The following is a 25,366-nucleotide window of genomic DNA, read 5'->3' on the forward strand; positions in this document are numbered from 1 at the left end:
TACTTAAAAGAGAAAAACATTCCTAGAAGTAGGACAAACCTAATCTTCTAGTAAAGTTTATTATAAGACACTATCTGCTTTACCATCAACTCAAAAGAAAAGTAAACCAACTCAATCTGCTTTACAAATATATATAAAGAAACCATTCCTTACCATTTACAAAAATCCAAAATCATCATAATCTAAATATCTAGAAAATTCTACACAAATGTACCAATACCAAAATGAGATCAGTTTTGAACTCCTCAAATCTCTCCATCATTTGGAAGCAACATTGGAATCCCCACATTCTGTACAGTGCTCCATTCAACAAGATATCAAAATATAAATCCAAGAATTAAAAACATCCAACAAAAGATTCAGGAAAGGTCTTGATCCATGAAAAAATTGTGATACATAAATATGTTACAAAAACCTTCAAAAATCTACACTGCTCAACCTTCATCAGAAACCATAACACAAAACTCCAACAAAATCTCACAATCAGAAGTCCACCCATGCCTCGTCATAAAATCAAAACAATCATAATATGTCACAGAATAACGAAAACCTATAGCAAATTCAAACACAACACCACCCTCCATTCTTATACCACTTCCTCAAATTTTGACAGAGATAAACTAAACCACACAAAATAATAAAAACGATAACAGAAATCTCAAAATTCATGCCTTCAAAAGCTAGACATGCACCCTTGAAGTTTCCCATGAAATATCCATATCAGAAAATCCATATCAACAATCAGAAACCCATATTCAAACAAAGCCATCAAACTTCAGAAACATATATTAGAGAAACCAATCTTCATGAAATACAACATATCCACATTTCTGGTGACATCACATTTCAACAAAATAAAAGTTGTCTTCATGTCCAGCACCTTGCCCTTGAGATTTTTCATAAATTCCATAATCCTGCAAACAATAACTGCATATGGCACAAAACCTCCAAAACGGCACAAACAGTGCATTTACATAAACTCATCCGAAATCCCAAAGCTCATCATCAATTATTACCCCTTTCATACATGACAGAAAGCCACCTAATTGCAAAAATTTCTTAGGACGATTGTTCCTTTTTTATTTACGCATAAAAAAAGGAACAGAAGAGATCACTGTGGGAGCACAAACCCCCAATCTAAAGTCGTACGGTTTAGTCGTACGGTTTGATCGAAGAGATCAAAACAAAAGACCTTTTAGGGTTTGTAGAAGTGTGAAGTAACAAAACATTCTAGCATTCTAGCTGCATAGAAGGCGCCTTTAAGAGAGGACCCATAGTCATTGCAGTGAGAGAGTGAAAGCACGACAAGGAGCGTTTCCACGAGGAGAATCATGAGGCCACTTCGGCGAAGAGAATCGTGGACACTTCAGTGAGGGCTTCGGCAAAGGCTCTAGATATTTATAGGCCCCTGGGTATTTATGGACCTTGGACAGGAGCCCTAGTCCAAGGCTGACTCTGCTGTCACATTAGTCCGGTATAGTCCACATACCGGGAGGTTGGAAAGTCAACAGGTCAACAGTTCGGACCAGCAGCTAGTTGGGTGGATCGGCTCAACAGCTCGGATGAGCTCAACAGTTCAGAGATTGATGATATTTGAATAGACCACACCTTGGTTATATGCGTAGAGCATGCCACATGGCCCTTATCAGGTCCTACCATATGACCAGCTGTCTCCACCGCAATGAGATACAATTACACGTGTGAGCTCAGATGCATCTAACAAGGCATTTAACTTTAGATCAGTTAATATCGAGCCGAAGTTCTTTCGCACTCCATATGAATAGTAAGCACCGATTGTCTATTTAAATTAAGAACGATTAAGTTCAATTTGATCGCTTTGTTATATCTATCTTAGTTTGTGTTGACTATGGCCTTTTTAGTTTCCTAACCTAACCCCATATTCAAATAGCAAGAACATCGGCTAACAGGAGCACCAAGTAAGAACAAAAAGAACTCATCATTAATATTTAAGACAACTCAGAGGCGCATCCACATGCTTTAGTAAATCAGGAAGCTTATTCACATTACCAAGCATTTAAAGCTAAGTAAAACAAAATTGTAGAATTTTAAGTAAAATCATGCAAGTCCATTTTCTGACTTCATAATGAAATGAAGTCAAAATGAAATGACTGAGTAAACACTTTGGAGTTTTAAATAGACCTTTTGGATACTATGGTAGGCGACCTTTCTTAAGGATGGAAATCGAGTAATTAGCAGTATCAATGAGCTCAGCAATATTATGGAGGGAACGCTCCTCGGCACCAAACAAGAAGATACTGCGGACCTCTGCTTTTTTAGCAAGGCGAGCGGCATGGGTGAGAGGGAGTTCTGGGGAGTTAAGGCATCTCAATAATTGACGGTACAGTGACAGTACCCTTCCTCGATTCTTTGCCAAGTCTTCAGCAGTTGCCCATAAAAATCCTGTTCCCATTCTAATTGGATAAACTGCGAATAAAGAATATTAGTTAAAGAACATAGAAGTGAGAACTTCATTACAGAAGGCATATCCTAAAAGAAAAACAGTATGCAGAGAGGTGAAAGAAATGATTCCTCAATTTTTGTTTGCTTAGAAGGAATGGATAAAAACACATTTTCCCTCGGTGTTCCTTGGAGGGGAAGAGATAATTTTTTATTTAATGAAAATTGATTTAACAAATAATCATAAAGGAAACAATGGATGCAAAGCTTATAGGGAAAGAGAATGAACTTAACCAAGGGATAATCTGCCGAGTAATTTTTGTGGGGCAACTCTAAGATACCAAATATCAGATCAAATCCGACACTTGTTGAGGATAAGTTGCTCTAGCACCATTCAGTATCAAAATTACCTAGAAACTGTATATAGGATCCATTTAGATGCTTTACTCTTGTCTTTAACCACCCTGCATAAATCAACATCGGAATGCCTAGGATGTCATAACAATTCTAGTGAAGTCACATGGAGTCATTCTCTCTCTTATTATAAGAAATGTAAGGCATAACATATGAGCAACCAAGGACCCCCTTTAACACCATGCTAAGAAAAACAAGTGGTATAAAGAGGTTCAACCCAACTCTACATCCACAGAGAGAAATCTAAGTTACATGAGATGAAAGCTCAATTACATAAGAACCTTAGGCAAGCCATTGACCAAGAAAACCCTCCCACTTAGGCAAGCCCTACCCGGCTACCCCTGTTGGTTTGTGTGTGAGAATTCGAAGGACAAAACGAGAGCAAACTCGTTTACTCCAAGTTGGTGAAATTGCAATTTTGGACTGGCAGGCCCACTGCTACGAACCGCCAATTACCTCCCTATCACTTAAGAGGCATCTCAGTTCTGATAGCATCGATAGCCTACATGCCTTGTCACACCATAGTATTATAAAGTATGTGGGGCACTCTATGAAATCCAAGGGTGTATTATCATAATTTACATGATTTTTATGTAAAAATTTCTGAAATTTTCTAGGAATATGATGAGAGTCATCCATCCCTTAAGAATCACATTCTCTTCCTTATTTCTAACACGTTGTAAGTGATCGCCATCACCGCCAAGCCTCCTTCCTCTTGTCTACTCCTATGTTCCTCCTCTTTGAGAAATTGCTCATCCAGGTGTTCAGATCATGAATCAGTGTCACTATGCCTCCTCGCTCTTCCTTTCTGCTCCTCACAAAACCCTCTCTTGACTCTTGGGAGCTAGCAATGCTCCTTTCCATCTTCATAGTTTCTTTGCCTCGCCTACTTGATATCACAGTAGTTGCACACACATTCGCAACTCATTTATAGCCTTTGACATCCTAAAAGTTAGACTATGAATGAACCAAATAGTGATTTTTTTTCTCTCTTGTAATTGCATTTGTTAAAGAATATTGAATGATCATGTTTCAAACAACGATCTTATTTTAATGATATTAGGTGTTTGATATCAGTGGACTAAGCCTCCTAGTAATTTGTTACCTCTAAGAGAAATTGTGTGCTCCCAACGAGATCAACCTATACTATGGTCTACTCTATTAGTTTCTCTGAGACCAAAAGAACCAAATAAGGCACTAAAACAGTAATATTACCAAAACAACCTTAAAATCCTAAATTAACCAAGCAAGACAGCAAGAATCAAATAGATAGTGATTACGCTTTATAGATCCAACACACAAGACAAACAAGAGCAATGGATCTACACATCACACTAGAACGAACAACATCAATTAAACTACTTGAAACAGCAAACATACAACACTGCACACAAGAATAGCCACAACTCAGTCTAACCACAAGCTATCCAAAACCAGAAGGAGTGGGGATGAATCCAAGCTAAGAACAACACAAATTTTACGGATAAACAAATGCAAGCACTAGATCAGATTTGAGATGACTAGCAACAAAACGAGCAGTAATAGATCACACACAACTCACCCCAGGGAAGAGAACGGCTTGGATACCCACAGATCAAGGAGCCACCCCAAAGAAAGGCTTAACGGTAACAAGCCAATGGAGGAGAGGAATTACCGATCGACACCAGAGAAGGGGAGTGGCGCTGCTGGGGAGTGTCGATCGCCACAGATCACTGTTGGAGGAGAAGAGACGTAAGAAATCTAGAGAACAGCGAGGAAAATAAGGATCAGGAGAGGAAACAAACCCCACTGCCGGTTGCCAGAGGGGTGGCGAACCACCGCCGCCCGCTGCGGCCGATCGCACAACTCACGATCGGCGACGGGAGCGAGACGCGAGGGACGGAGGACGAAGAAGAAGTTGTGCGAGCGTAACGGAAAGAGGGGCAGCCACTGACGCTCGTTGAAGCTGGCAGCGTCGTGATCGGCGGCGGCAGCGAGAGACGGAGAAATCGGCTGGGTTACTTATCTCGAGAAGGGGGAAAGGAATAAACCCTCACTGAGTCTAACCGAACCACGGCCACAAGACTCAAACGAGAGTATATCCGCAAGTAACCGAACCATGGTCAGTTACATAAGGATTTTTTGGATGGACCTTATCTTTAAATAAATAGGATATATCTAAATCAAAGATCCATATCCATAATTTACGGACTAGAGGATTCTTACTCGACTCGAACATCTTGAGTTGAAGCCGGAGTTTGGTGCTTACAAGGCCGACGCAAGCTTGTGGCCATAAGAGTTGGGCTGGGCAGCATGTGGATGGCCAGAAGCGACCCATCAGCGCTCTCTACTGACCTCTAACTAGCAAGCGATAGTGTGTGCCAAAAGCTATGTCACAACTGCTAGCCGTTCGGGTGGACCAAGTAGGACTCTTGAGTCTTTTTTATGTTTTTTTGCCGTCAAACGCCGCCGCGAAGTGCCGTCTAATTCTAACACCGAACCACCGCCGCCACCGCATCTCTGTTCTCTCGTCCTCTTTCAACGATCCCCTCGCCTCCTCCTCGCTTCCTCCTTGATCCTCCTCACCACGGAACCTGGTAAGGCGATCGGAAGCGCAGCGTAGGCGAAAATCACCCAGATCTCTCCATCTCGCCATGGCTTCGGAGGTCTTTACCGACAAGAACGCCGTCTTCAAAAAGCTCAAGTCTAAGCCTGAGAACAAGGTGATGCGCGGAAGCATCTAGCTGCCTCCTCTCCTGCTTCTTGGAGTTGTTTGCCTCGATCGAGGTGTTCGTGGGATGCAGATCTTGATGTGGATCTGACGGGTTTGCGTCTTTTTCTCCTCCGCAGATGTGCTTCGATTGCAACGCCAAGAACCCGACCTGGGCGTCCGTCACCTATGGGATCTTCCTCTGCATCGATTGCTCCGCTGTTCACCGCAGCCTAGGCGTGCACGTTAGCTTTGTCAGGTAAGTTGTTGTGCGTGTAACTTCCTGTAGTTATCTTTTTTTCCTTCACAGGTTTTGGTTAATGAATGATAGTTAATTGTTCCTTAGAAATTTTGCCTTTTTTGTTCCTTCACGAAGATTGAAGCTTTAGGTAGTGCGTTAACTTTATGATAGAGAAACCTAATTAATTCACAGCAATATCTCACCTCGTCATAATTCTATTAGCAGAATCCTTCTGCATTTCTCTGGAATTTTGCTAACTATCGACTATCCTGTGTGATACGATCACAAAAAGGATAAATTCAAAGGCCATTCATTTACCTATTAATTGAGAATTGTGTTTATTTAATTCATATTGAATAATGTATTCCCTCATTTTATGGAGATTTTTTATTCTGTCATAGAAAAGAAACCCTCTTGGATGCCTATACATAATCATCACCTATGGTTTCCTTTCTCTTTATATCAAACAAATTAATGAAATAATATAGTCTTTGAGATTTGGAGGTTTAGCCTCTCAAGGTGATTATATCATGTCCTATTTCCAGTGTTCTTATTACTACAGTTATCTAATGATCCAATAGAAAGTACAGACATTTTGATATTAAGACTGAAATTGGAGGCTAGATCCCTTGGTCCACAAAAAAGTGGACAAGGGGATGGTCCACTTGTAATTGCGGCCTGATTGTGGTCGCGATCCGGCCGCAATTGGTTGCGATCCCTCCCTGAGTTCACCGTCCCCCCAGGTTATAGTTTGAGTCGGGGCCTACCCCCCCTCCCCCAGCGCCAAACTGCTTGGCCACTTGCCCACCATAGGTGGACTCCAAGTGGCCTCCGGCCATCCGCCCCGACCACCATAGGCAGACTCCAAGTGGCCTCCGACCATCCGCCCCGACTCAAATTATAACTTAGGGGATGGTGAACCCAGGGAGGGATCACAACCAATTACGGCCAGATCACGGCTACAATCCCCTGGTCCACTTTTTTGTAGACCAGAGGATCTGCCCTCCCGAAATTGATGGAATAAGAGTGCTCAGTTAGCACAAAGTTTATCACATTGCTGTTTTAGCAATTTTCAGGTGTACCATTTTTGTGATCCAATGTAAAGATAAATTCTTAGTTTCTCATGAAAGAGTCAATATTATTTTTCATCTGTTTAAGAATGCTGAAGATAAGGTAGCATGGTTGGATGTCTTTTATTTTGGTTTATTCTCACTGGTAGTCCTGGGAATATTTTTATGAACATCTAAGAAGGTTCTCAATGCCATCATGATGTTTGTTAAAGATTTATTAGATCTTTAATTTCTAATATCCAGAGTTCAATGTAGGTTGTATTGCCTCCCTGACCTTTCCCACCCACTTCTAAGTTCAAGTTTGATGATGGTATTTTTTTAAGAGCAGTGTTCTAACAAATGGCCCAGGTGGCTGCGTAGGTTTTTAGGTGATTCGTTGCCATCCAGTCCCTTTAGGCACCTCAGTTGCCTATGTGGGTTAAGTATATGTTTGTACATGGGCTAGATGGGATATCTATGCGATGAAAAGAAAAAATTGGTTTGATTTATTTGATGATTTTGAACTTAGTGAGAACTTTTGTGATGGTTTTTGTCCATTAAAAGAAAACTAGTTCTTGTGATTCTGAAATAGTAACTAAGTTTTTGATGTGGCAGCTCGCAACTTATAAGCTTTATCTTTTTATTTATTTTGCAAATAATATACACTCTAAATATTTGATATGTGCATGTTACTAATCAATACGGTCTATTGTACATTCTTATATTTTTGGTTTCATGGTGTATGATTGCACATTAGACCCAATGCGATCGACCTTTCTCCATATCCTACATTGATTGGAGCCATCGGGCTGCCCTTTTTTTTATGGTGTATGACTAACATTGTTCTCTGTGGCTTTATAAATTGGATGGATTATCTACTATATGTTGTTGGATAAAAATTACTCAATTTTATTAATATAAATATATTAAATAAGTTTTCATAGGATCTTGCACGCTGCATGAGTTATGTAGTGTATTTACCACCTCCAGCCTAGAGGAGAGTTAAGTGCATGGTTTAAAATCTCGAGTCGTATCGGAGTTTCGTTTTATAACCGAAATGATACGGTTTCGGTATCATAATGTGCTGATATAGTTTCAGTATTTTTTAAATATAAATATCTAAATTAAAAATAAAAAATTAATCTAAATATTAGGAAAATATAAAAACTAAAAATAAAATAATTTTCTAAAAAAAATGATATCGTTAGGCTTGTAAATAAATAAATCAAAATTTATTATATATTTTCAAAATTAATATATATATATATATATAATTATTAAGATTGATTAAGCTTATTTAGATTATCAATATTATAGCTAGGAGTTGATTTAAATTATTAAAATAAAGTTTAAACCTAAGGTTTTTTTGTCTTCATCGTCGCGCTGCAACCTCGTGGCACGAGGGGACCTCGCTAGGCCGTCGTGACCTCGCAAGGGACCGGCCTCATTGCGACCACGTGGTCACGGTGCCGGTAGGTGCCAATCCCATCCCGAAACGGTAAATACCACCAATTTTGGCGGCAGGACTCGTATTTTAATCCATGGTTAAGTGCACAATATATGCTCTTTTAAGGAAGCATTATATACTGCTTTGAAGTTAGATCAAACCAGCTTCACCATCAAAACCATTTATTGCCTGTCAAGGAGGAAAATAATTCCATTTTGAAACACTAACTCAGCATTGCACCTCAAAAGTTCTTAGCTCTTGTGCTACTCCTTGTTTTCTTATTATTTTGATTTTTGTTCTATTTTTTATAATAAACTGGCATCAGCTGATATCGATACTCTAGTTTGAGGTGGAATTGTATAGAAATATGTTAGTTTCATATGTAGGATATTGCCTTTATTAGCTATCATGTTATGACCCTATATACATTTCTATTTATGAACTTCTATATTATCTTCAACTTTAACTTCCAAAGCTTCTCTGGAGTGTCATAATGTCAATATAAGTGTTTGACTAGAGTTTTGCGAAAAATGCTACTTGATCATATTTTAAGAAATTTATTCCTCTATTTTAGATCTACAAATTTGGACTCATGGACTCCTGAGCAACTTAAGACAATGGTTTTTGGAGGCAACAATCGTGCACAAGTTTTCTTTAAGCAGCATGGGTGGGCTGATGGTGGTAAAACTGATGCAAAGTATACATCTAGAGCGGCTGAGTTGTATAAGCAGATACTTTCAAAGGAGGTTTTGAAAAGCTTCACAGAAGATAATGCTATCCCTTCATCGCCTGTTGCACCATCTGCTTCATCTGATATCACAAATGGATTGCCTGAGCTTAAACTTGTAGATGCAATGAACAGTTTGAATGATGAGAAGTCTGAGTCTGAAATTATACATTCGCCTAAAGCTCCTATTCGTTCAACAGTCATATCCTCTATCAAGAAACCTATTGGTTCAAGGAAGACTGGAGGGAAGGCTGGTGGTCTTGGTGTGAGGAAGCTCACAACAAAGGTAATCTGCTACTTCAAATGTTCTCAATCACAGGCTGATCCCTAGTAAAACTAGTTTGCTTTGCAACGGCCGCCCCCCCCCCCCCCAAAAAAAAAACAAAAAAATGCACTTTTTGTTGAATATTTAATAAAGGATATTTTTGTTGAATATCCTTTATTAATTTCTATGAAGGTTGTAAATGATTAACAAGGTGGTCAATGATGCTATGTACGTACATGTGACAAATAGAGAATAAAGACATAAGTTATAGTGACTATTTTTGATAAATGATTTAGTCAACAAACTTTGGGTGTTTGCACTTTGGCATTCCATCAACTTTCTTTAAACCCTCATGTATTATTAAGCTGAAAGACAAAATTTGTTTTCTGTTCATGTCTCAAGGTTAGATAACTTCTGATTCATGATCTGCCTTTTGATATTAGTGTGTCATCACATTAATATCTTTTTTGACTATGAACCTTATTCTTTCTGAATGTTTATATTTCAGCCAAATGAAAGTCTATATGATCAGAAGCCTGAAGAACCAGCTCCTGCTACAACATCTTTAGCTAAATCAAAGATAACAGATGCTCCATCGTTTCCTTCTCGGTTTGAGTATGTGGAGAACAATGGAACTGAGAATAATGTTGGAGGTGCTCAAGTGATCGGACATGTTGCTCCGCCAAAATCTTCAAGCTTCTTTGCAGAGTTTGGAGTAGACAGTGGGTTTCAGAAAAAGGCAAGCTCAACTTCATCGAAGGTGCAGGTATACTATTGCTCAGATATTTTATCACTATGTTGATATTGCTGTATTTATATTTGTTTAAATTATTTATGTAAGATTTAAGTCCTGTAGTAAAATGTTATAAATTATCTTATGATGTTTATTACTCAAATAGTTAGGTATGGCTAATAAACTTTGATCAAACATTTCTTTGCCATTACCATCTTTCGTATTTGTGAGTTAATATTTTTCTTGAACTGATCAAATATCTATTAATCAAGGGTAATTATTTATCTATTCCACCATTATTTATCTATTCTATGATTATATTTCATAATATTCTACTATGATATGGCTCTTATGCTTCTCTGTACTTGGAGAAGAAAAATAAACAACCAATCTGTTCCAACTTTGGTTTGAAAAATAGTAGACAAAAACAAATTGAAATGAGAACTAACCCTGAAAGACACTGAAGCAGCCCGAAATTTGGGTAGGGCTTTGAGATCATGACTACCAGGAAAGCCAAACTGCATCCTCAAGCAGAATATGTGAATGCTGCATGGTTCTATATCTTAAGCTGAAAAATTGTGTTATAAGAATTAACGTGGATTCTCAACTATTAGTTTGGATACACTTTAAGAATAGTTGAGTCCTTTAAGAGTATCTGAGTCCGTTTGTTAATTTTCAAAATATCTACATCTTTTTTCTACACTTCAACCGATTGCTCATTATATTGCCATTATACACTTCTATTGTGGAATATGGTTGACTCTTATTATGGTCTTCAACTTCAGGAAAGTAATGAAGCAAGGCAGAAATTCTCGAATGCCAAGTCAATTTCTTCAGCCCAGTTCTTTGGAGATCAAAACAATGCAAGTGAGAACGAAGCACAGAGAACCCTTCAAAGGTTCACGGTATGTATAATTTATACAGGCATAACTTGTATTAAAGTTGTGTGACACAAGAATCTGTAGATTCATGAGCAAGTGCTAGGTAACTGCTATTTCCAAATGCTTAAGCTCATGTAGACTACTAAACACAAACCCGTAATAGAATATAGTAGTGGGGTGAGCGTGAGTTAGGATGTCATTAATGGGTAATCACTTAATTCAAAAGCTTATTTTGTTGTACAAAAACCCAACCTATTTATTGTTTAGATTTTAGAACTGGATAATTGGATATATGATTTCTTGTAAGCAACACCTCATGTAATCTTCTGATGGGCATGATCTTATCACTCTTAAGGTTAACTTATATTGTAGCTTTAAACTTTTTGATAATTTAGTAATATCCTGGTGAACGGTTTGGAATACCAAGCTTGATCTTCTTGATTGAGATTCACATAATTTAGACTTCATCCCTACCTCTCTTTTACTTATGTTAGAAGTTGATGGGTTATTGTTTATATTATTATTATTTGAAGAGTTCATCATTTTATTTATTTACGTAGGACTCCAAAGCCATTTCAAGTGCCGAGCTGTTTGGTAATGGTACGGAAGAAAATTCCAATCTAGATTTGACTGCTGCTGATCTCATCAACCGTATCTCCTTCCAGGTACACTATTAGAGGTGTTGTTTTATTCACTTTGCTAATAAATTGGTGAGTACATGAGCGAGGATTTCCATGAAACTAAAAAAAATAATTAAATTAAGAGGGAGATTGCCTTCCGTCTTAAGAGACTTCAATAAGTTTCATTCATGGTCTTTCATGGGCAGTGTTCCCAAACTGGAATGGTAGGTGAACCAGTGGCCTTGCTGGTTCTTGGTTTTTCCAGGTGGTTCAATGGAAATTTTTTGTTAATCCAATGGCTTTGCTGTTCCAATTCAGCTTTGAAAATACGGCATGCGGTTATCAAATTGGTGTTTAGGGATCCAATTACAAGTGTCATTGTTTTTTGGAGTATATTCTCTCTTGATTTACTTCATGTGCTCGTTTGTACATTTTTTAGGCATCACAGGATTTATCTTCCCTCACAAACATTGCTGGGGAGACGGGCAAGAAGTTGACTTCCATTGCATCCAGCCTTATCTATGATCTTCAAGATAGAATCCTTTAGTTGAATTAGTATGCATTATTGGCAGCCACTTCAAAGATTGATTCAAACATCAAGATTCAAGAAGTTGTAAGGTTTAGAAACATATCAGGGTATGCGTTTTTCTCAGGGATGTTACTTAAACTTGGTTATTATACAATTTTCCTATTTACATTTGATCTAAATGTAGCTATTGTTGTTTAATCGAATAGAAGCTTGAGTATCTTCATTACAGCTATTACTTGGAATTATATTTCATTTGTATTTAAGAACCTGGTAAATCCCAATGCGCTTCATACTTTGGTTTTGATGCCTGCAATAATTGGTGTAAGTTGTAGTTGTAGCATTCTCTCATTATTGTTGTAGGATTCTCTTCTGATTTTCACCAATAAATGCTGATGAAATAGCAGCATTTAAATAATTCTTCACATTTTTGGTGCTGCATCCATCTCCAGATTTGAAACAAAATCATTATAATGGCGTTAATTGGATTCCCCTTCTATAAGAGTAATTGTATTGGATTTACGTTTTTCCTTCCTCCGTTTTTTTGTTTTTTTGAGTATTATAAAATTAGTTTTGACAAAGATTTAACTTATGCATTGAATTTTTTCTTGTCTTAATATTTTATATTTTTTTAAATATTGATTTAAACTTTTTTTATCGATATGATTATTTTTTTTATATTGTTAAATATTTTATAAAATTATAGGATAATTTTCTTGTGAATATATATTTTTTTAATATAGTTATTTCTTATTAATAAATTGAGATGAATTTAAATTGATATTTTTTTTCAAGAATAAGACTAGTTAAACATTTTATTTCCGTACTAAAATAATTTTATAAAAAATAATTTATAAATAAATAAATTTAGAGATGATCTCTATCTTCCATAATCTTCAACCTTTCAAATACGCAGCCAATAAGTAAATTTACTACTGGAAAACAGATAACTATCATTTAATCCCATTAAATATGGTCTCTTCGGTGATCGACCATTGTAACACGAACGCTCTTTGAAGCTTTTAAGAGTATCTACATTTGATACTTTATTTAAAAATTTTAAATTTTTACATCTAACTACTCTATATATTTTTTAAATTATACATTTATAAACAGTTGATCTTTAAATTTAGAATAGATTCTATTTCCCTAAATATTATAGAAAAAAGAGAAAAAATAGAAAAACTGTTATATGATTTATTAAAAAATAGATATCTAAATTTAATAAAATAGTTTTTTATCTTGAATTATGCATTTTGAATGGAGAAGAAGCTCAAGAGCTGTATATCCTAAATAATAAAATTGAGTCTCCAGCATGATCATATACCAAATTTGTCCAGAAACAGAGTATTTCAGTGTCTTTCTCACAAAGTGAAGCCATCAGACAAAAATGCCATAATCACTAATTTCGGATGAATCTCATGACGAACAGCACTCACTATTATCCAACTGAAACATCTGACAATCAAGTCCAAAAGGACAACACCAAAAAGGTAAAATCATACAAAAGAATAGCTTTTTTCTATGGAAATACAGATGGGTTGTTCAATGGATTTCATTCAACATTTTTACATATATTCGAGCTCAAACTTGTAGAAGGATCCAATGTGAAACAACAATTGTATCATCTTATCTGAACCACTGCTGAGTTATCAATATCCAAATCATTTGGCGCCCCCCAAAGCTCACACTCTATCTGTTTCTAAGCAGATCAAAAACTAACATCTGATCTCATATGATCCTGCTTTCGTGATGTAACGAACCCATTCGACTGTGTTATACCCACTCTTCTCCCATACCTAGAGGAAAAAGAAAAGGTTATGGTAGTAGTGAGGAAAAGAATGATGACAGATAGTTTGGTTGTGGAATAAATCAACTATGTACCTTCAGAAAGCGGACCCTCAGGCCTGATGCAGTAAACATTGGAACCTAAGGTAATCAAAGAATCAAAATGCTTTAATAAATGGAAAACGACAAATATAAATGTGAAATCTCAGAAGGCAGGCAATTGTGCTCGTTCTATGACAGTTCAAGTGCGTGACAGTAGATACTCAGGATTGCAGTAAACTATACAAGAAGTGTCTCTATGTATCAGTTTTTAAAAAAAAAAAGAATCATAGAACAAACTGGGAATTTGCAGCAAAAGAATTTCCGATTGGTTCGAGTGAACTGACAATTGGTTGAAGTGGCGTTACTTCACTCACCTGTGGATGATTAATCATATTCGAATTCAAGTGGAAGCAGATTTCCAATTCTACACATCATAGTGGACACGTGGAAGATCATATAAATAAATACACACACCAAATATATACATAAGTTTGCTTGCTAGAACGGTCTTGATTATTTAACAAATTCATTTCATTATTTCCTAAGACATAAGAGAGCAATATATCGTGTTGATCTTTTTAAAATCAGACTTTCTGATATAAGCTTACTATTTCATCCCTCCTCCTGATTTCATTTTTGTGCTGAGAAAGGCGTATGGCTATGGGCATTGACACAGTATAATAGTGAGAAATAGTTTCAAGCCCTTACATTGGAACATAGATCACTCACTACCTGTTGCTTGCAGCAACAAAAAATTGCTAATGGTGATATCCTGACGATACTCAACTTTTCCAATAAATTATAAGTGTCTAATTGACAAATAACTTCTTAACCAGTGCAAGATATAAGTTTAATATAAGAGAATTAACTTTAGCTGGAAAAAAGTAGGCATTTTGAGGATCAGAAATGGGCAAAGAATAAGAGGCTGAAAAAAACCTGGAACTCCATTTGAATAGGTGGCCGTGTCCATGATTTCTTTTCCACCATTGTTGAAATCAACTCAACTTCCGCACTCATAGTTGACTCAGTTTGTCCTGGAAACTTTCTGATCCTGCAAGTTTAGCATTACACTGAATTGTTATCAAATCCAGAATCAAAATTTTTCTAATTAAGCAATGATTCAAAATAAAAAATAACAGGTCCTTCCAAAATAAACAGTTATGTATAACTGCCTAGAATTCCAAACTGCAACTGAAGGATTTATGGCATCTATCAGTTGAATTTTGCTAGGGTAAGAATCTATAATGAAAATGAAAATGAAAGGAAAACTAGAGCATGTACTGGCAAACAGAAATTCAAAAGCCTTGGTTTGATCAAGCGAATCTGGGCATGGGCATGTCAAAATAATCAACAGATACACTACGCAATAGTTCCTTGCCCTGAGAATTTGTAGATGAGAAAAACACCAGATGACACTGCTACATGTGGTCAAAAGTACAAACCCATAACTATTTAATTTATAATGGTTAATTACATTAGCCTTGGGGCCAGCATCAGTGATTTCTAGATTAATCAGAAAGAGAATCATAACCAACAATAGTTCAATTGTGTAGGCATGTTATTGAAATTGCAAACCATGCGACCCATGCATTATTGACTCTCCACAACTTATTATCCAACTAGTGACATTGAACATAAGGATAAACCCATCAAAAGCATGTTCATATGAAGAAGTGTCTGCGATAGCATGAGCAATGAAAAAAAATTGGAAAGGACATTTGCAAAAAAAATAATAAAAATTGTAAATACACGAAGATCAATCCACCATAAATAGATTTGGATGTGTGAAAATGAATGCACTTGACTAACTCTATCACAAATTATCATGACAAAAAGGTGAGAAGAAGTTCAATGTCCCAGCACAATCAGTCAGATTGACTTTAGTATGAGAGTTGACTAAACATTATTATAATTTTGAAAGGCAAAATTTTCAAATAAGAAAAAATGCCAAAAGATTTGTCTTCAGAAAAACAATTTTCTCCTGTACAACTTAAATCACATTATGATGCCAATAGACTGAATCAAATAGTAAATCCCAACAAGGAGCAAATGTCACAAATAAAGACCTTGTATTTGCAGAGGCTAATGCATCTGAGTCTCTTTTATATAAATTTTATATTCCTATCCAAATTTTTTACATTATTATAATTCATTATCTGGTAATAAATTAGTGAGGAGTCTTTTACCCATTCCAAACATCACTTTGAATTATCTAAATGATTCTAGTTTACAGCTCTTTTAATATTTTAACTTATATTATCAGCCAATACAGAACGTTTGCTAATGGAAGTGCCAGGATATACAATCAGGTGATTCTCTACACGTAAACTTGTACGGATGATTGACAAAAGGCCCTTCCATGTGATTTGAATGTCTGTGTAGTATATTTGACTAGATGAACAGGGTTAAAAAAGAAAGGAAAGTTGAAAATTGCTTCCACCAAATCTATACCTGACACCTTGAAGGGGAGAGTCAGTTTACTGTCTCGTAATATATAAGTGTGGGGTGGCCATGGCAATGACACCAGAATAGCAGTGTAAATATGGTAATCGCAAGAAAAATGGAGAAAATGACTGACAAAATGCAGAGAATTTAATTTGAACCGTTTTCAACTCCTCTCTTACATCTTTTTCTTTTTTTGATCCTCCTATTATTTTGTCAATTTATATCTATGATGAATCATTTCTATCAGAGCTGGCCATTGCTGAGGACCATGGATATGGTTACTAGGCCACAATTGTCTGGAATCTGTGAGGATAAACCAAAAAACAATCTCACTCAAACCACAATAATTCACACCTAATTTTGATAAGCTTTTCAAAATAACCAATTCCCAGAGCAAGCACACATTGGACAAGATTCTGGATTGAAAAGGAAAAAATATTGATAGGAAATATTTATCCATTCATCACCCACAAGGACTAATTGTGGAATAAAGGGAAGCTATCAGCTTAATGAAATGGGTTGGCACCAAGCTAAATTAAGCTTTTGTTACATATCTAAGCTGCTTGGGACTTGAGAGGTTGTTAAAAGGATCTAAAACTTTAAAAGCTACTTGAGGTCTTCATTTGAAGTTGTACAACCCCTATAAGCATAAGAAATAGCCTAAGAAAATTAGAAACTATCAGAACCATTAGAGCAAGTCATATTGCCTATCGAAAGCAATAGCAAATTCTATTTCAGCCTCATACTTAAAGGCACGCAATACCTTATATAAATGCACAACCTGAAAAACAGAGCAGCACTAGTTCAAACAAATTCTCAAACCTGAAAGACCTATAATGCTATTAGTTTGCAAAATGATATACCAACTTCTACTGCAGAATGACAGAATAAATTATAACTACTGCCAAATTACAAGGTAGGGAAGGTAGGGAACTAGTCATGAGAGCACAGAGCAACCCCTTTATACTAGCAAGGGAGAAGTAATGAAGACTCAACATTTTCCTGCATTAAATAAATAGAATAAATGCACAATTTGTGTTTTACAGCTTTCTTTTCTACTGAATGAACATTACTTCTGGCTACAAAATTTAATTGCAAGTCTACATTGGACTTGTATGTTCAACTCTTTTAAGATGACAGTTGCATGTAGTGCATCAATTTACAGCACAATGAACATTGCAAAAGATGCTGAAACAAAAATGAATACGAAGGCATCAATTTTAAGTGGAGTAATAGCAAAACTTACTTCCACACTAAACAATCTATGGAAGCATTATACTTGGCTCGACCACTTGTTACTTGGAAACTTGTTTTTGCAGTTTGTTTAGGAACTGGAACTTTCACTACAACACCAAGAGCAAACATTTTGGCCCCAAAGACACTCTTAACCTGAATATTGTGGTAAAGAAACAAATTAGTAAACTGAAGATCATAAATGTAAAGTTTCAATTTACAACTAACCTTGACATTTACTTCCATCCGTGTTCTACCCAATTCCTTGATTGTTGGCAACACACGAAAAGGTAGATTTACACCCTCAGTTATGCGATACCTAAAGGTTATGTTAACAACCATCTTGAGGTGGTTTCAAGGTACATAGACAATATGCTGTCCGAAGCATTCTTATATCCAAAATAGAAAACAAAGAAATTTACTTCTTTAAGACAGTTTATTTGAGTGAGATTTTTCAAACTCTCTACTTTGATTACGATTCACGACCCAACTGAAAAGAGCAATACTAAACCATGTAGCATGTAATTTAAGGCACACTTAACATTTTGTCAAGACAATCACAATATAAGTGAAGCACAAATTGAAAAAAAAAAAAAACTAAAACACCAGTGTCAGTCATCATTTGTGTGGCACAAGTTCCAAATGCTAGATTTTGGAGTCAATTTGTGGAATATTTCCCAAGTATAGTAGAAATCAATTATGTGATCTGAAATGTAGTCACTTAAGTTACAGCAGTGAACTAACTTGTTCTGCCAAGGCTCACTCATACTAGTAGAGACAATCGAACGAAAAATTAGATAATTTCACAGTCCAAATGATTATGAGACTGTTTTTTTTAATAAAAAAAAGGCAAATTGATTATTTTTTAAGAGGTACATTCAAATTTATGTTGATAAGGACAAAAAATACATTTGTTAGTGAATATTAGCAAATAAATGAACATAAACCTCCTATGTACTAAACCAAAATGTGATCTCGAGAATATTGTAGCCAAATACAAATCTTACTAGCAAAAATTGAGTAGGAAAATTACTTCATCAATTCAAATTCACCATCAGGAGGCACAAAACTGACGGTCTTTTCTGAGTTGAACCTCGTCAAATTTACACATTGGTGAAAAGTGACATCATCAAGTTCTATGGTCTTTCCACTGAAAAGCAAAAATGAAACATTGTTAAATTCAGCTAAGAAAATCTAAGTTACACCAAACAGGATGTTAAACTATTGTAGAAAACATGCAAAAAAAAGTTAAACTAGGATGCAAAAGAGCTGCGCATCTTTTGGTTAACACTAAATGATCTTACCAAATTAGTATTCCTCATAAAAACAAAAGAAGCTACAACAGATGTGAAGAAAACTTTGCAACTGTTGAAAGGCATATGACTAACATTTCCAGTTAATTTCTCAAGGTCATAATTAACCTTCCAAAAAAAAATCCTGCCTTATCAGCATAAAGAATGGAAAAAGATTTCTATGAGTATCAAATAGAAGATCAAAGGCCTAAATGCAAAGTGGAAAATTTTCACCTATCGAATGAATTATCGATAGCATAAAAAGAAGGTAAAATATTAAAACATCTACATTTGATTGTAAACCCAAACCTTTTTCTCTCCTAACTTAGGTGATATTTGATTCTAACCCTACAGCATTTTTGGTGTTGTTATTGCAAAATTAAGCGTATCTGGAAATTTGAAATACCATCATGCTAAAGACCCTGGGAAGCTCTGACTGGTAAGCTGTCTTGGGGAAGTACACTACTCGAGTAGACAGACACTGGAAACATTTCTCAAGGCATTAGCAAAACTTATTTTACCTTTTTATAGGCCTGGATTTTATTTGTGATTCCTTTTCAAGACCAATCTTATCATTTAATCCTAACTTAAGGTCAGGCATCCCAGAAAGAAAGCACTTCATGAGAATCTTTCCAGTCACATCACAACGTAGAACACTACCTGAAAAGCATAAACAGATGTCAGAGATGAATGAGATAGGCTAACATACAAATACAAACCTTTGGAGGACATAAGAAGATTAACACTTTCAACAATGTCCAGGAAGACCTGAAACATATTGTCATTAGTACTAGAATTTCTTATAGAGAGATGGGAGCATAAAGGTCTGATAAGATCACCTCATTCTTTTTATACATAAGACCTTCACGTCTCCAACCAACTGCACCTGTAACTTGGAGAGTTGCATTCGGGACAGGCTTATCTGAGGGCTGAGTTTGCATAAAAATAACACAACATGGATGTGAATAAATTACAATTTCTGCTAATTCAGGCAAACTAATAGAACGTGCAACTAAGATAACTAAAATGGCAATGAGAAAGTAATGGAGACTTTGATATCTCACCTTGGAGGAAAATGGTGAGCGAACTCCTTCTTGAGTGATGTAAAGCTTCAAAATCTCAGGGGAAAGATTTTGGGGGTATCCAAAATCCATAATCTCTGAGAAACAAACAAGAGAATATCATGACCCATGTTATATAGATACGCAGCTACAATGATATGTTATGTGTCTATCACAAATTCACAACTCACTGAAAACTTGTATATGCTGTTAGCTTATGAATATCTTTGAAGCTTATTTAGTAATAACAATTGTGTATTTTTTAAAAATAAAAATTCTGATATCCCAATAGACCTAAAATAAGATCGAATGAGAATTGCATGAGACTTGTGGGATTGTGGGATTGATGTGATAGGGTAGGCATGACTATATTGTTGAGAGCAAACTCCAAGTTAATATGAAGCGTATGAATACAAATTATGCACTGAAAGAGAATTCCAAATCCGCTTGATCTGCAAAGAAAAAAGCTATAAGGAATGCAACTATGAATCTCATAGAGAGAGTTTGATTATGGCTCAAGATGAACATTGGCGGCATGCATAACACATGCAAGTTGGAGGGGAAATGATGCTTCTTGCTTGCCAATTTTACTTGCCAACCTGTCCTCAACACTTCCCTACTAAGATTGTAGCTGATGAACAATGTCCGATGTAGTTCCAGTTGTGTGTCAGCTCCTCACTTAGAACATCATGTTTTCATGAGTCTCGGTGTGGACTAATACAAAGAACAGTTCCTCTTATTTGTATTGGGCAAGATGAGAAAGATTTAAAATCATCCATAGAAGGACCCCAACCTATCAATTCAAACACCTTTCCTGGTGCCTTCACACTTTTTCTTTCTGTAATTTCCAAACATAAAATTGGTAGCTCTTCTAATTCAATATTTGATAGGCTTCTTTCTTCCTTAAACTAGAGAAGAGTAGCATATTCCCTAGGCATTTATAATCTCTTGCAAATTCCAAGATCCAATAAGCTAGAATATTCTTACCATTGTACAATTAACGTATGCTATGACCAGCACGGGGAAGCCAATCTAATGATGCATATTTATTGAAGATGTATGAGGTCATAACTCATGATAAAGTAGAATAGCAATCCAATTTAACCAACCAGTTAATCAGAGGCATTTTCCAAGTCTCCTCTCCAAAGTTCTCAAGGCAATAACCAAAACTCCAAGAATATATGAACTAATATCACTCATCATTTCCTGTTATAAGTTATAACCATCAAATGTAACGAAACCAGTCCAGAAGATTTGCAGAAATGCAGAGTAGGGGTGGAATCCCTACAAGTATATACAGTCTTAACCAGAGAAGCTGGTTTCCTTGCACAATTACTAGTGGAGATACAGATGTAACAATAATTTCTTTTCAGATGTAGTAGGGAAAGAACTTATGAAACAAATAATAATAACAATAATAATTGAACAAACTACATAAAAACCAATTCAAAGTTTATTTCAATGAGTGGACATGACGTGGATCCATCCTTTTGTACACACTATAAGACCTGTTGGATCATGGATGCAAGAAAAGTCATATCATATGATAATGGACGCATGCCAATGACTATACAAATAAAGATGAGCATTTCTTCTAGAATTCTTCTTAAGTAACTTCAAAAATGAATTCATGAGGACGAAATAATTCAACTAAAATATGATTTAACAGGTTACAAGAATTGTACCACAACAGAAAAGCAGTGCATACCATCAAGAAGCTCATAAATCAGAACAAAGTTATTCCGAATGGCATCTTCATCAAATGCACCACCAAAATATGATTTAAATAATGCAACAGCCTGATTATTTGCAAAGAAACCCAAATGTTACCAAGAAAACATGCCAAGGAAAAGATTAAATAGAGAGAACTACAATTCTTTTGCTAGAAGGTTTTATCACCAGCTCTAATATAACTGGTAATATAAAGTTATTACATAATGTCAATCACTTCTGGATATATATTTAGGAAGTGCAACATAACTAATAACTGTAGGGAACCATTTACATACAGAATTAGCACAATAAAGAGAAATATATGTGACTGACTATAGAATGTCAAGGTGGCGAAGCAAATAAATAAAGACCATTTGAAAACAAATTGGTCCAATAAAATAAGTTCATTCATGGTCCAATTTTCTTTTTTTTCTATTGCTGCTATTATAGTCAACTGGAATGATAATACCAATTCAGAAATGAGTTTTCCTGTTCATTATGCCAAGCTTATATTTTTTTTCTTAATATTTGTATGTCTTGCAAAATATCATAACAACAAGCTTAGACTACTTAAGTCACTCAGAGCATGTTAAACTTAAATTTTAGCACATAATGACATGACTATGCTTATTCAAACTTCAAATATTTGTATAGTTACATTTGATCACATGATCACACTTTGAAAAAATGATCTTAAGATATTTATCATGCTTATACATATGATTTCCCATGCTTTGATAGATTTTTTGTCATTTAGTGGCTTATTTCATATTTAAAGTTATAATCATGAAAAATCATAGAATAGAAATGTGCCATGTTAACATGAATTTGATATACATTAGCTAATGCTTTGATTGTTTACTTGTTTAATCACAATGCTTAGTTTACAACTTTGTGATTATGTATGTAATATACATGATTTATCAAATGTTTAATTGTTTTGTTGTATGACAAAGGGGTGAAATGTTGAGGTTAGAGTTAATAAATGTGCCCTAATTGGAAAACAAAGAGTCACCTGAAAGGTAGCTTATCTCGAGGGTCATAACCAAGATAGAAGAGAGCTTAGGTCGTCTAATCAATTGGAGTAGAATAGAATATGTTTGTTAGAGGACTTATTATATAAGCTCCTAGTGAGTTTTGGGGCATAAAAGTCACACAAAAAAACTTGTGAATTATCTATATTCACTTATATTGCTCCAGTGCCTAAAATTCTTCAAGATATTAGACAAGGATTGGCAGACTTCAATCATTAAGCTCTTGGTAATTTAGTCTCTCCTAGTCTATTATTTTACATCTTCGGGAGAGAGTAGATATTTGTGAGTGAAATCCCCTGTTAACGATCAAGCTTGTGATATCTTGTAAGGTAAGGTGTATCCTCATTTGTAGAGATTTACTCCATTACCTTTTGAATGGGTGATTTTAATGGATTCACGAGGTTGACGTACCAAATGCATCATAGGCTATGGAGTAGGAGTTGTGTCTCCAAGCTGCGTAAATTCTTGCCATGCCATATAGATCCACATTAGCTTGTGAGACCCAACCACTAGCCCAAAATGTTTAAACCTAAATTAATAGTAATTACTCACCCATACGTGAGACTAAACTAAGCTATCACAAAGATTCTCTAATAAAGACACTAAAACAATGAAGGAAGTGAGGAGTGGTGTACATCCAATCACTACACATACCTTACTAGAAATTAGATGGTAGGCATACACATAAAATTGTCCCCTAATAGCCATATCTATATAGCAAAGTCGCTATTCAACTGCCCAAGGCTAGTGGTCACCCGTAATTTACCTCTTCCGTGTTGGCTGGGACGGGCTGGCAGAGGTGCTGGGGCGAGCGAATCGCCTTTTTGTCACCACTATATAGCAAAGTCACCAAGGTATCAAACAACTGATAAGGAAGCAAGTAACATTTAACCTTATCCTTAACAAAAGCTTATTAACGACTGAACATTAGGTGTTAACTTTGGTGGTCCATTATCCCATATATTCTTTGTTAATTTAAAGAACATGATATATTGCGTATAACTCTCAGAAGTTTGAAGCATTTTAAAGCATCGAATTCATTATAAATAATGATGAAAACAAGTTGATAATTCCTAAAGGAAAAAATTAAGGATATCTCACATTAAGGTTGAATGAAAATGAATCCGTAATTGCAAGTGTTAAATTTAGTTGAAAGAGGAAACATATTGTTAATTCACATACTTAAGTTAATAACCCAGAGAAGATCTATTATGCACCACCTAGTTAATAGAAGTTAAACTAATTGCGTTGGACACCGCCTTTTACACATTATTGTTACTCTTAACACTGAAACTTAATTGCCTATCAAAATACTGTACCAATAAAGATATCCCCAGGATAACAGACGAATAATGGAAATATTAAGCAGCTTACCTCCACAACAAACTTGAAAGCACAAGCGACATTGGCATTGCCGCTAACAACGATCACTATGTATACATTACTAATTCTCATGTAGAGAAAGGAGCAGCCTCCAATTTGGCGAACAGGACATGTGCCAAGTTCCTTCGTCTGCATGATATGAATCCGAAATGCATCCACCATATTCCCGCTGAATAGAGTTCATAATATCAAAATATTGAATTTTTTAGCAAAACCAGCCCCCAAACTCAGAAAATAGAAAGGTCACTTACGCGGGCCACGATTCGAAAATCATATTTTCAAAAAAGAAGAAAAATGTATAATTCCTAAATCCATTTTCAGTACACGCGAGCTCAAAAAAGAGAAACAAAGTGGCAATTTTTCATAAGATCACCGATAAGACACACAGACATGAAAAACACAGCGTATCAGTGAATCTCCGCTAATTAAAATGTCAGAAACTGGAAATCGATAGGAGGTGAAGATAGACGCCTGCTCACCCCACATCGTCGCGGTAAAGGCGATTGATGAGAACATCGCCGCGTAGATTCAGGAAGTAAATAGCGGATGCCGCCACAGGCATCTCGTCCGCGGAAGAGATTCGGAACCCAGAAGGACCGTAGCCGATCTAGATCGGCACACAAGCCGCCTGAAGGCGAGCCAAGAAAGAAGGAGATAGGCAGAGATCCTTCCTACAAAGATTTAGGCATCACCCTCAGTCGCTCTTCGCGATGATGAAAGGGGTCTCAATTTTCAGATCTGAAAAATTAGAGCTGGAAAAAAAAAAGTCAGGATTTGTGGGGGAAGAATGGAAGACAAATTGGGCTGTCGTGACCGGAGGTTTTTCTCCTTTGTTTTCCCCCATTATCTTAATGTTTATTTATAACCGCGTCCTTTTTCACCGACGGAGTTATTTCCATTCGCGTCCGTCGATTCAACGCGGCGATGGATTCGAACCGCGATCATGTAACGAAGCGCGCGACGGAAGTCGATAATAATATTAACGGACTGTTTACTTTCCGGGAGTAAAGGACAATTTATCATATCCTCAAAAAAAAAAAAAAAAAAAAAAAAAACTCAAATATAACAAAATTGTTGAAAGATATATTCTTAATGTATATAAATTATATTTTGAGTTTCTCCGATAATTAAGGATTTTACTAGCTATTTCACATCTATCATATTCTAAAGCTAAGAAGATGGTATACTATAAACGTGACTCGGGGGTTGACGAGAAAAAAAATTTTACGATGGCTCTGATATTTGATCGGAAGAAGATTCTTTGTTGTCCTGTAAAATCGGGAACATTAGTATCAGGCCGGGAAGGATCCTGATATTAGTCCTCCGACACTCAAGTTAGTATCTGGCTCATTGGAATGGTAGCAG

At 36.0% G+C, this 25,366-nt stretch overlaps 3 protein-coding genes across 4 annotated transcripts; 1 reads left to right on the top strand and 2 right to left on the bottom strand.

Moving 5' to 3' along the window:
• Nucleotides 1-2,064: 2,064 nt before the first annotated feature.
• LOC122036752 lies at nucleotides 2,065-4,915 on the bottom strand. Of its 2 annotated transcripts, none has more exons than XM_042596166.1 (3): nucleotides 4,617-4,915; nucleotides 4,487-4,544; nucleotides 2,065-2,445 (listed from the first exon to the last, which is right to left on the bottom strand). In XM_042596166.1, the coding sequence occupies exon 3, from the start codon at nucleotides 2,429-2,431 to the stop codon at nucleotides 2,171-2,173; it is 261 nt and encodes an 86-aa protein (XP_042452100.1). In that variant the 5' UTR covers nucleotides 2,432-2,445; nucleotides 4,487-4,544; nucleotides 4,617-4,915; the 3' UTR covers nucleotides 2,065-2,170. The 2 variants fall into 2 exon arrangements, with proteins under 2 accessions (XP_042452100.1, XP_042452094.1); XM_042596160.1 differs by having other exon boundaries at nucleotides 4,394-4,544; nucleotides 4,617-4,911.
• A 291-nt stretch (nucleotides 4,916-5,206) lies between these two features.
• Nucleotides 5,207-12,236, top strand: LOC122036742 (probable ADP-ribosylation factor GTPase-activating protein AGD8). Its single transcript, XM_042596150.1, has 7 exons — nucleotides 5,207-5,534; nucleotides 5,662-5,780; nucleotides 8,833-9,271; nucleotides 9,759-10,016; nucleotides 10,769-10,888; nucleotides 11,425-11,529; nucleotides 11,924-12,236. The coding sequence occupies exons 1-7, from the start codon at nucleotides 5,466-5,468 to the stop codon at nucleotides 12,029-12,031; spliced, it is 1,218 nt and encodes a 405-aa protein (XP_042452084.1). The 5' UTR covers nucleotides 5,207-5,465; the 3' UTR covers nucleotides 12,032-12,236.
• A 1,177-nt stretch (nucleotides 12,237-13,413) lies between these two features.
• Nucleotides 13,414-24,837, bottom strand: LOC122036769 (AP-2 complex subunit mu). Its single transcript, XM_042596176.1, has 13 exons — nucleotides 24,481-24,837; nucleotides 23,993-24,170; nucleotides 21,580-21,670; nucleotides 19,875-19,969; nucleotides 19,650-19,739; nucleotides 19,530-19,578; nucleotides 19,332-19,470; nucleotides 18,552-18,668; nucleotides 17,747-17,837; nucleotides 17,532-17,674; nucleotides 14,777-14,891; nucleotides 13,895-13,939; nucleotides 13,414-13,809 (listed from the first exon to the last, which is right to left on the bottom strand). The coding sequence occupies exons 1-13, from the start codon at nucleotides 24,561-24,563 to the stop codon at nucleotides 13,729-13,731; spliced, it is 1,317 nt and encodes a 438-aa protein (XP_042452110.1). The 5' UTR covers nucleotides 24,564-24,837; the 3' UTR covers nucleotides 13,414-13,728.
• Between the last annotated feature and the right edge of the window lie 529 nt (nucleotides 24,838-25,366).

Source organism: Zingiber officinale, chromosome 1A (assembly GCF_018446385.1).
Source record: "Zingiber officinale cultivar Zhangliang chromosome 1A, Zo_v1.1, whole genome shotgun sequence".
Taxonomy (NCBI): domain Eukaryota; kingdom Viridiplantae; phylum Streptophyta; class Magnoliopsida; order Zingiberales; family Zingiberaceae; genus Zingiber; species Zingiber officinale.